At 42.3% G+C, this 12,787-nt stretch overlaps 1 protein-coding gene across 1 annotated transcript in view; it reads left to right on the plus strand.

Moving 5' to 3' along the window:
* The window catches only part of SNCA (synuclein alpha), a 42,961-nt gene that overhangs the window by 25,957 nt on the left and 4,217 nt on the right, over positions 1-12,787 (plus strand). Inside the window, exon 5 of the mRNA XM_083179111.1 lies at positions 8,926-9,000. Within this exon, the coding sequence (XP_083035237.1) occupies positions 8,926-9,000 (75 nt within the window). The remainder of the gene's footprint in view (positions 1-8,925; positions 9,001-12,787) is intronic.

Here is a 12,787-nt window from a genome sequence, read left to right on the forward strand (position 1 = left end):
GTTTGAAAAATGACAGGTAGTAGCTGATTGGCTGGTGCGTTATCACCCTCCATTTTATAACTTTTCCAGGCATAATACATCTCGCCCCCCCAGACAGTTCCTGTATATCCAGCAGAGGGCTCCAAATATGGTGAGTTTTAAATGAAAACATTAAAATAATACAAAGATGATATTTAAAAAAGTTATAAATATATTCTTTGTATTATTCTAATAATGTTTAAAGTCAAAAATCCGCAGTAAACTGGAGTATGCCTGGTGAGGCTTTGCCTCCCATGCCTACCTTGACTGCATGTCACTGCTTTTTATTATATGTTATTAATCAGCCTCCTCGCCTTTCATTTCTCCCTTATTACCAAAGATCATGTCATCCTCCATGCCCTATTCACCCAATCCACACTCAACATACTACTTACCCTAAACAAAGAGTTGTGGTTAGAAATGCTGGAGTCCCCATCCAGGTCCTCTTCTGAGCTGCTAATATCACATAGATAGTAGACAAACTAGAATTCCTGCAACAGAGTAGTGCATGTGGCTAATAGGGTGAGCCTTGCTGGGTGTTTAGTAATGAGGTGACTGCAACACCAGAATTTCAGCCTATCACTAACTGCAAGCTGCCCCATCAGTCATTAGCTCATGTGCACTGCATAGATTGCACCAATACATTTCAGGTTACGAATTAAAAGTATGGAGCCATCAACAATAGGATATTAGTAAAGGTTCATATTAAAAATACATATGTTTTAATTGTCCAATACAGCATTATCTTTGGTTAGTGTATACATTAATAGTGACACATTCATGTTTGATAGCTAGATTTTTTAAGCATTTTCAAAGAACCATTACATTTGCCTTTTTTTTATTGTTTCTTCAAAGGGTAATCCAATTACTTATCAAAAAATGAACAGTTTATGGATGTAAGACGCCTGTTATCTTGGCAGATATCCAGTGCTGGGGTAATTAAGTAGACAAGTGTTTGGCATAAATTATTACTCCCTCCTACCTGCTTTATCCCAGGACTAATTAATATGGTGGATCTTACTCCCTTCAGCTATTAATTTCACAAGGTCAATGGAGAAAACATTAAAAGGTTCTGTAGGTCTCTGTACTATGACATTTATGGACTGTGACATTCTGATGACACCTGCTCTATTCAATTAATTAGGCTGGAATATGTGTTGCCGTATTAATGATAGAATTTTCAAAAATAATCTAAGGTGCAAATTCCAAAAGGATGCATATTATCTGCTTAGTTATGTAATAGATTAAGTCTGAAGGGTTTATTTACTAAGATGGGTAGTTCAGTGGCCATGCACCCCCCCCCCCCCTGCCAGAAATTACCAAAATGCCCCCCCCCCCTAAAGCAATCTGCCCCCCAATCATGCCTTCCTTACCCTTGAAATGTGCCGCCGCCGGGACCCGCAAATCTCCTTACCTATGGTCCGAGAAGATGTGATGTTGCCCATAGCAATCAATCAGATCTTATCTATTGCCTCAAAATATATTTTTTAAGCACTGTACCGTGGTACACTAGTGTGCCTTAGTAGTAGTAGGAGTTTGTTTATTTATAAGGTGCCACAAAGTGTCTGCAGCGCCGTACATAGCAAACAAAAAACAAGTTACAAGGAAACGTACAGGGAGTTGATAAAATACAGCATAAATAGGGGTATGGCTGGTAGATCTAAGATCAGCATCAGTTCTGAAGTAGGTGTCGAAATTGTCGAGGAGACTGCAGATGAAGTAGAGGAAGGGAAGAACAGGGCAGGAGCACTGGTGAAGTAAAGAGGTAGGGTGAGTACCGTACATGAGGAAGGAGGGCCCTACTCATAAGAGTTAACAGACTAAAAGGAGGTGGGTGGACGAACGAAAAACAGTAGGATAAGTAGAAACGGATGGGAACGGATGGAGGGGTAGGAGGAGCGAAAGAGGTTATGAGGAGGAGGGATAGGCTAGTTGGAAGAAGTGGGTTTTGAGGGAGCGCTTGAAGGAGCTAAGGGAATCAGAAAGCCTGATGGGTGGCTGGAGGTTGTTCCAGTGCAGTAGGGCAGCACGAGAGAAGTCTTGGACACGGGAGTGGGAGGAGGTGATTAGGTGAGAGGTCAGGCGGCGGTCGGCAGCGGAACGACGAGGATGGGAGGGAGTGTGGATAGAGATCAGTGAAGAGAGGTAAGGAGCGGTGGAGGAGGAGAGAGCCTTGTAGGTGGTGGTGATGAGTTTAAAGAGAACTCGGAAAGGAATGGGGAGCCAGTGAAGAGCTGTTCCCAAGTGTGCCGTCAGATCTAGAGATTTCCACCACCACCAGTTCAAATGTTATTCACTGGTCTCTTGGTTTCATATGAGGGTCAATGTATTTTATTTTAGTTACCTGTGAGGACCAGTGTGATTGTTTTCTTTTATATGGAGGACAATGAGTTGTTTTTTCTTCTGCGTAGGCCAAAGTGTTTTTCCCTGTGGGGGTCTGATGGTGTGCCTTGGCAATTTTAAAATCTTGTATGGTGTGCTGTGAGTTGAAAATGGTTTAAAATCACTGTTCTAGAAGGTGCTAAATAAATAAGAAGTAGATTCATATTGGTTTCTATTGGCAACATCCCATCTTAAATAAAACTCCCATCTTATTAAATAAACCCCTGAGAGTCTGAATCAGGAGCAAAATAATTGAAATTAGAGAATACACTATGTTGCATGCAAGAGGGTAAATGCATTCATTTTTATGAATGCAGGGGAAAATACCGCCTGCTCCTGAATGCAGCCTAAAAATCTGAGCAGCTTTTTTAAAACTGAAACTCATAATTAAGCCAAAATTAACGGGTTAATTTATTGCATAATTTTAAAACCTTGACCACCACTAACAAATTGATTCACCAAACTAATAATCATTGTGTATTTAAACTCTAACATTGATAATTGATTTTAGCAATTGTTAAATGGTGTTTATTTTTATGCTTAAAAAGTAAAAACCAAACCAAAACACAGGCATCCACGCAAAATGCTATAAAATATCTACTGAAACCGTATCTTTTGAAAAAATGTGTGATATTATTTTAAGAATATTATACAGTATATACTGGTTCTATTTGTATACTGAGTAGTATGAAGTTCAAGTATAAGGAAACTGCTTAAGTGCAAACAACTTTAGACCTTGCTCTAAACTTTTTACACTCCATAAACCTTTTATCATCTGTCTTGGAAGAAATAAAGGGTCCGATTCAGACCCGCTCGTAGCGAATTTGGCCACATGTCCGTGGGGGGTTTGCACATGTGCACTTATGTGCATGTGCAAACCCCAGAAGTGAACCGCTTCGTTGAGTATAGGCAGCCTAGTGAACAGGTCTGAATGAAGTCTGTAAAAAAGTCTGTGTTGTCCAGTCACTTCCAGTGTCCCAACACTCATTAGTTGCAATAAATATATTGAATATTTGCTTTATGCTTTTAAAATATAAATGGGGCTCTATAAGAAATACTGTACATGCAAGTTCATTTTGAGGAGAATTAGCGACAATTCTGCAAATGATTCAGAATTGTACACATCTGGGCTGTGTCAGGGCTAGGGTATCTGGTGATCCTGGCTGTGTCAACAGTGGGCCAGTGGAGGATTCTGGGAATTGAAATTGGGGGCTTGATGTAGCAATGGCACATATGTTTGATACTGGAAAACTGAGAACACAGCTAGGGAGAGTGTTGGCGGAGACTCTGTACACAGTCTAAACCCACTGGTGGTCTTCTCCAGGTACCCCTGCAAAGAGATATGGGTTTTGCTGCAAATGATGAGCAGGTCATGGCGCTCTGTTAGAGTCACTGTTTACCCAGCTGATCCTGGGACTTTTTTGTATCGATGGTTGTGCAAATAAACCATAGTCTCCGGCTTTGGTCAGAGGCCGATGATTGTGGTGACGTCGGAGAACCGATGGTGCAAGTAATGGTACAGCTAACGGTCTGGGCAGCAATAGTTATGGGGCCAGTCTGGGAACCAATGAATCAGGGTTTGGACTGGGAACCGATGGTTCAGGGTTTGGTCTGGGAATCGATAGTTTAGAGTTTGGTCTGAGAACTGATGGTTTAAGGTATCCTGTGCTGTACCCAGGAAGCCAATGATAAATCTGGAGAAGGTATTAGCAGAGAATGTTAGGCAGGTGACAGATGAACCGGGGATATATAGGGTTGCCACCTCTCCCGGATTTCCGGGATTCTCCCGTTTGTGGTGGCAACCCTCCCGGAGACTTTTCCAGTCTCCCGGATTCCGGGATTCTCCCAGAATCCGGGTGTCTTAAAAAGGCTTAGGTCCAGCCCGTTTACCGCCGCCGCTGCGGAGATGCCCTGACGTGCTCGTGAGATGATGATGTCATCTTGCAAATGTCTGCTCTGCAGGCCGCCACCCGCCTGCCGCTGGCGTCGCTGTCGGACCCGAGTGCCCAGTGAGTGTAAACTGCAATGGGCTGCCTCCTTTCAGTCTCCTGCTGCCAGCTGCCCTGACCTGGCATGCCCTGCCCATCCCAGCCCTGCCAGCCAGCCTGCTCTAAGTACATTTTTTAAACATATACAAGAGGTAAATATAATCTAAAATAGGGTGCTCCCCTTTAAAAGTACTCCCCTTTCATTGGATAAAGGTCATGGATCTTCACTAGTAGATATCAGGTCTCTTCTCATTCCTCACTCAGGATTTCATAGGGTGAGAAAGAGAAGGCAAAATGTGTAGGAAGGTTTTATCAATCTCAATATTTCATAAAGATGAATCTGCTGATGGTGTACCAAGACTCACTATTAAAATGATTATACAAGCATATCAAGGTTTCTTTTCACAATAGGGTGGTGTACCCTTACTCACGGTGGTAAACAAAGTTTCAGATATGTAAAGGTTTCCTTGATTTTTCTCTTTTATTCCAAACATTTTATACACAAATGGATAAAATATATAAAAAGATGGTGGACTGTAAGGTACTGGGATTTCTCTCAGGAGGAGGACAATTATTCAAGCTCTTGAGCAGGCCTTTTTTCCCCCTCAGTGGCAGCTGATTGGAGGGCTGTCATGTGACTGCATATTGGGCTGGGATTGGATTGCTGTTCAGAAGTGAGCATGCACAGAGATGTGTCTGATTTCAGATGGATCTCTTGCAGCAGGTATAGGGTAAGTGTTGACGTCTACTTTAGGGAGGTGCAGCTGCACAGATAAAGCCAACTCGGAACAGCAATGAAGATCGACATCTATTTCTAAGCATTAAATGCAGCCACATCTGCGGACTATACATGCATGCCACTCTGAATCAGGCCCATATTGATATAATGTTTGTTAGCTGCACATTTATGCTGCCAATCTCCCAATTCACCAAATTCTCCATTGAATTGAGATATGGACTGGAAGCCATTGGCATGCACTATACTCATTGTCCTGGTTATGTAACCAGCTTTAAATGATACAGTATATGCTTTGTTATTAAAGTGTTGCTTTAATTAGCCAATAGAGGATTGGTACAACTGTCTAGCTTTCGTGATCCTGTGCCCAATGTAGCCTCGTTTAATATTCTTAGCTGACCGGTTTGGCCTTCTGCTGCTGTAGTTCATCCACTTTATGGTTCCTTGTGCTGCATGTACAGATGTTATACTGCATACTACTGTTGCAAGAATATTTAGCAATGCCATCAGAAGTGAAGTTTACTGGTGATGTTTTGGTTGCAATAATGTTTATCAGGGCTAAATGATAGCCCCACTTGAGACAATTACTTTAGGTAGGTAATTTCCCACTGGAAATTGGATGACCCTCAATGTTTGATCTTGAGCTACAAACAAGCAATGCAGAAGAATGCAAAGTTACAGATGGAGCGGGGGTCAGGTGGTTGGATTGGCAACCGCCAGCCACCGAAAGGGGATGCTCGTGCATCCCCTTCTGACGGAGCCCATCGCTGCCCTCCGCTGCTTCCACACTGCTCCCCCATCAGTGCCCAAAGCCCCCCCCCCCAACCCTGCAAATCTCCCTGAAGAGGAGAAAGGCATGGTTTCCTTACCCCACCGCCAATAAACTGGGACACACGCAGTCAGGTGGAGGGTCTCTCCATTGCCAATAGCCAGCAGGGGCATTCTGGTGATCCCCGGCGCTGATTGGGAGACACTCTAATAGGAGTGTTAATTGTAAGCAAAATGCCAATATCAAGGAGTACAGTATATGATAGTAGTGTCAGTGTTTGGTGCATTCAATAATTAACCTACCTGTATGTGGGTTACTGTTTGTGTAATGTCAATCTTATGTATTTGCCCACACCCAGTGCTGCCATGGGAGTTGGGGTTGTGGTTTCCTGGTTTCAACTGTTCTTGTACAACATGGCTACTTGGAACTAGAATTTGGTGTCTGTCCTCATTTAATACATCTGAAATAGTTATATCACTACACATAGTACTGTTAAATGCACACAAATCTGTTGCCATGGCCACTGCTTGCCATGCTTTACCACCCCAACAAAAAAACCCTACTATGTATAAAGACCAATAATAATGAACATAATACAACTGACTCAATATTTATCCATCTCCTTTATCCAATGAATACATTGTGTGAATATGGAAATGTATATTTTAACTGCAAATCCATCCTGTATAATGCAGTTACTGAATTCTTGACATGTACAATCCTGCTTTCTATACTCTATGTGAGAACTGAAATATACATCAAAGGATTCGGATATTTTTATTTCTGTTGAACTCCAATATATTCTTTGCAGCCACGAAAAACCTCTTCTACCCTAATATTGTGCTGTGTAAGAAACATAACATAATGGACCTCTATAGAATTGGGAATAAGCTAATCTCTTTGTGTATTCATTCACATTTCTGTGCATCCAGATTTATGCATTCAGCTGATTTTTCTGGATCGTTAACATGAAAAACTTACAACTGGGGGGGACAGATACTGAGGAAGCCGACAGGCGAAATCTATCTGGTGTCTCTGCTGTGCACAGCAGGACTACTCACACCTTGCAGCTCTCCATTCTTTTCTCTACCTCTGGGCTATTCCCCTAGGAACCACATGGCTCGTGGTAAGCCCTCTCATATCAGTGCTATCTCTTCCAGGGAACTATCACTCATTCCCCATCAATGTTTATAACAACACATGGAAATCAGCAGCATACCAGCCCTATTGGGGCGAACAGATGCTTCAATGTGACGGCCGTCAATATTGACGGCCGCTGGGACCCGGCGGGTGCCGGCATCAAAGAAGAGGGAGGGAGAGACGGACAGCACGAGGGGGGAGGGAGGGGGAATGCTGCATAGAACAGCATGGAATTGCCTTTGATCTTCCAGATCAAAGCAGAAATAGATTTTAACGGAACTTCTTCATCTTTGCGGCCACCGATTATGCTACGGAACTTATGTAGCGTACAGCGCACCTCCCTGGGTCCACACCGCCCTCCTGTATCCATGCCACCATCTATTACCTTTAGTAAAGTTGTGGTGAACAAAACAGAGCGATATACTTGCAGCACTAATGGTAATGCCTGTTATTGTATTCACTGAAACAAATTCATACTTCAATCTAGTTTAGGCAACCCAACCAAACGGCCATCGTAGAGCCCATGTGGGTGCTGTATGTCACTTATCAATCTATCGACTTGCATAAACTTGAACTCTGATTATCTTACCTACACTAAGTTATTTATATTGATTGCCTTAGACACCTAAGAGTAAATCAATTATTGTATTTTTTGCGGGCACTATGTGTCACAGTAATAAAATGTAGACAATTTTGTATTTGTCTTTTTCGTTGTCTTATTGCTATAGGCCAGGTATACAGTATAACTGTACAATCAACCACTTTGACCATTTTGACTTACAGGCAAATTATGTTGATTGCTTTCTCCAGAGACATATAATTTATTGTATATGTTGCCGGCTCTTTTATCACTAAGTCGAAGGTGGTTATGATCCACCTTACACCTTAACTGACCAGTGACCAGTGAATTGTCTCCTTACATGTGGGAGCAGACTTATGTGAACTTTTGTGTGTTTCTCCATGTTGATACTTCTATTTATGTGACTTTTTAAAAAAAAAATTTTTTTGCTTTTGTGCATTGTAACGTTTTTGATACGCGTGACGGTCCTTATGATTTTTATCCTAGAATAATAAAAGATATATTTTATATTCTGCTACTTTCTTTACAAGCATGCCCCAACAAAAAGGGAGTGCCTTTCTATCTCCTTTCTTCTAACTGAAGAGGAAGACCAGGGGTGCATCTCTGCAGGCACTTAATTACAATGTGTGTATGTTTACATACCTGCCACATAAACAAGTGTGTTTGCATCTGTGGATTCCTCATTTAGGAGGATTATGTCTTGCAGGTTTGGTACAATGATATGCAATTATACTGGTGTCTATCCAGCTGCTTTACATTGGCTGATTGCATATTTAACCCTCTGCATATTTGGAGTTGCAGCTATATTCTATTACGTTACAGTTATCCTGTATACATGACTATATACTTTTGAACTTCTCAATTTCCATTAATCTTTAAAGAAGACACAACTGAAGGGGAGGTGCATTTAATTTTATTTATTTATTTATTCATTTGTTAATAACTGCCAAGACCATGTCTTTTGCGTTTATGTATCACTTATTACATTATTAAATTGTACACAAATCAGTAATGCATCTTTAACATTTACTACTTACTACTTATACTTTCAAGCCACATTGCTACAAAATTTAAGGGTGTAGGTAATGGTATAGACACTTGTATGACTGTCATACCTGACGTCTCCCGCAAATACTTCTCTTTTTGAGTTGGATGTATTTTCCTATTTTACTTATGATGTGCAAGTGTATCATACTCTTTATGAGCCCTAATGTGTTGCTGATCCCTTCTGAGCACTTTTTATTTGCTGATTGCATTGTAATGATTATACTAGTTGCAGTACTGATTTTCATTTTCTGTATCTTTAATTCAGAATGAGGAAGGATATGGGCAAGAGGAAAATACAGACAATATGAATCCAGATGAGACGTATGAAATGCCCCCTCAGGTAACTGTTTTATATTATATATTACTTGCATGTTTTAAATAATCCATGATAATTCCTATGCAGAAGAACTAACAACTAGACCAGTGGTTCCTAAACTGTGTGCCGTGGCACCCTGGGGTGCTTTGGAGGACTTGCAGGGGTGCCCTGGATTGGTGGTCCATGATCAAATTTAAGTTGTTTATGGCCAACTTAATAGCCAAATTGTGGACAAACAGAGGTGAATATTGTTAATTACCAAATAATTGACCCTAAGGATGAGCTATAAACACAATTCTATTAACTTAATATTTTTTTTATGACTTTCTTAATGAGAAATTTTTGGTCCAAGGGTGCCATGAAAAACTTTCTGATACAGTACTCTGGGGTGCCATGATTCCACAAAGTTTGGGAACCCCTGACCTAGACATTTAATAGTAGAACAGTTTGATATTCAACAGGTTACAGCTTTTGATCTAATATTTTTTTCCCTTCCGTTGTCATAAATGCCACTACTGTAGCAATAAGAATAATTGCTTGCTGCCAACTCACCTACTGTACATCCAAGAAGGGAGCTTAGACCATGAACTGTAATTCTGACTCTGAGCCTAAAGGGGCCCATGCATCTACAATGTATTGGGGCAATCCTCTCCTCCCCTGATGGTTGCATCTTGGAATATGAGACATTAAACATGTTTAAAACTCCTGATCCTCTAATCCTGGCAATTTCTGTGTGGAAAGGTACTGGCTCTCTTCACAAGTAATCATACTCCAAACATATTATGTGATAAACTTACTAAGATGGAAGTTCTATTAAAGATGGTATGTTGGTGATAGCAACCAATCAGAACCTACAGTACTTCTTATTTTTATACAGTAACACCTTTTAGAAGATAATAGAATTTGATTATGGGCAACAACTAGTATTTCAGAGAATGAGATCACCAGGGAGATGTACCATTATCTAAACTGTTCTACTGACAGACTTTTGAATTATTAGATAACTAAATATACCCTTATTAAAAATTGGTTATAAGCAAAATATTCAATTTTTAATAGCAATCAAGTTGGTTAATATTTAGTTCTTCAATAAAGGATATTCATAATTCTTTGCAAAAATTTAAAAGCCAGCTTTAACAAGCCAACTAATGCTTTCCATTACAGATTTAAAACAATACTTGATATGTATATCCTGGTTAAGGTATATATGGTAGACAATGTCTAGGTCTACAATCATTAGATCACATCAAATTGCAACTGTTACTCTGTGTAGACATAGTTGGGATGCATGCTTGGTGTGACTTAAAAAGTGATAAAATAGAGAATGATAAATAGTCAGCCAATCAGCTCCGACCTGTCATGTTACAGGCTGGGTTTGAAAAATGTCAGGTAGGATTGGCTGGCTGTTTATCACTCTCCATGTTATCACTTTTGAAGCTTGATACATCTGGCCCTTCGACACAAGTGCAATAACAAGACATTGCTCCAATATGTCACACATGGGCAACATGTACACCTCTGAATTATGCCCAGAGTCATTTCCTGACAAAAATGTTGAGCCAACAATGCACATCTCTTTCCTCAATACTGACCTAAGGATATACGGTTTGCGGTCACTGGGTAGACAATGTCTAGGTCAACAGTCACTAGGACTACCACTAATAGTCAACAGTGACTAGGTCAGCACCTTGAAATGGTCGACATACTCAAAGTCAAAATTGACAAAAGGATGACACAATCTTATGGTCAACATAGATGTGGTCGACATATATAAGGTCGACATTAGTTCTTTGTGGTGTTTTGTGTCTGTCAATGTATGTCATCATAGACACCATATATGAATGTGTGACATGTGCGCTCGCCATGCTTCAGGCACAGTGCCTCGCTGTGCTTGGCACACTATTATATTCCCTTTCTATGCCCAGTTGGATAGTAAAATATGAAAGACCGCCTTTTTGGGTGGTAAAAAATGTGAATAATGCATGTCAACCTTTTGTCAATGTCGACCTTGGTTATGTCAACCATTTCAACCATGTCAACCATTTCAAGGTATTGACCTAGTCACTGTCGACCATTACTGGCCTAGACCTAGATATTGTTTACCCAGCGACGGCAAACCATATATCCTTAGCAGGGCCGCCAAGAGAAATCCTGGGCCAACACAACAACTTCCTGGGGCACCCACGGACGGAGATCCCCGCACACTCTGCGGACCCGGTTTTACGCCACTGCTTCCAAGGTGGATACACGTACAAAAATTTACACTGTAATGTCTATTACACATGTCACACACCCATTACATATTATACCACATGCCATAATGCTCATTACACGTTATACCACACACCGTAATGCTCATTGCATATTAAGAAGTTAACATGCTCTACCAGGGGTTAACATGCTCTGCCAGGGGTTAACATTCTGTGCCAGGGATTAACCTGTCTGCCCTGATTTACATGCTCTGCCAGGGGTTAACATGCTCTGCCAGGGGTTACATGCTCTTTGCAAAGGATTTACACATACCCTCCAACATGGCCCATTTCATTAGGTACAAAATGCTCTGTTCCTGGACTTCCCTGCCAGTGGCAATTACAGATGTAAGCCAGCAGCACAGTCCAATATTCAAAAGGGGGGGGTCACATATACTGCCACCCCAAGCATCACTGTCCTGGACTCACTGGCAGTTGATGTGACTGCCCCTCTTTGAATTTTGGACTGTGCTGGAGCGCAACCTCATTTTGTACCTAATGGAATGGGTCATGTTGGGGGTACTTGCCACCAAATTAAAAAAAAAACCTGTGTGTCCAGACCAGGCCCCCCCTGACAGGCCCGGGTAAATTGTACCTGCTCCCCCCCTCTCTCGGCACCCCTGATCCTTAGGTCCATATTAAGGAAAGGGTACTTGTTTCCTATCTGGGCGCCCAGGTTTTCTACGTACGGCACCGTAATGAAATCGGATCGCATCGCATCGTACACATACACGATATTGAACGATGCGATGCGATGCGATGCGATCTGATTCGATTTCCCATAGGAAACAATGTGAAATGGCTCAATTTAGCCAAATTATCATAGGAACAATAGTAAATGGGCCAAAAACACCCCTGAACATTGAAATGTCCCCCCAAAAGTAGTTGACGCCACCCCGCCATCAACGTGAACCCGAAGCGTGGCGAGCGCAGCGGGCCCGCGAAGGGCGGCGGTACGCGTCCTCCGACCTTTTCATGCCCTACTATCCACTAGGGCGTGGAGTGAGAATAGAATAGTGTGGCGAGCGCAGCGAGCCACCGAGCCCGAAGCGTGGCGAGCGCAGCGAGCCCCGCGAGGGTACGCGGATACCTTCACAGTTATACGCGTCCCCTCGCGGGCTTCCCAGGTGTCCATGGCGACGCGGACACCTGGGAAGCCCGCGAAGGGACGCGTTTACCTGTGAAGGTATCCGCGTCCCCTCGCGGGGCTCGCTGCGCTCACCACGCTTCGGGCTCGGTGGCTCGCTGTGCTCGCCACACTATTCTATTCTCACTCCACGCCCTAGTGGATAGTAGGGCATGAAAAGGTCGGAGGACGCGTACCGCCGCCCCTCGCGGGCTCGCTGTCCTCGCCACGCTTCGGGTTCACGTTGATGGCGGGGTGGCGCCAACTACTTTTGGGGGGACATTACACTGCTCTGTGGGTTTTTTTGGGGTTTCTGGCCCATTTACCATTCTTCCCTATGCTGATTTGGGTAAATTGATCCATTTAACATTGTTTCCTATGGGAAATCGAATCGGATCGCATCGCATCGCATCGTTCAATATCGTGTGTGTGTACG

This window comes from Crinia signifera, chromosome 1, assembly GCF_055691185.1.
Source record: "Crinia signifera chromosome 1, ASM5569118v1, whole genome shotgun sequence".
In the NCBI taxonomy this organism is placed as follows: Eukaryota; Metazoa; Chordata; class Amphibia; order Anura; family Myobatrachidae; genus Crinia; species Crinia signifera.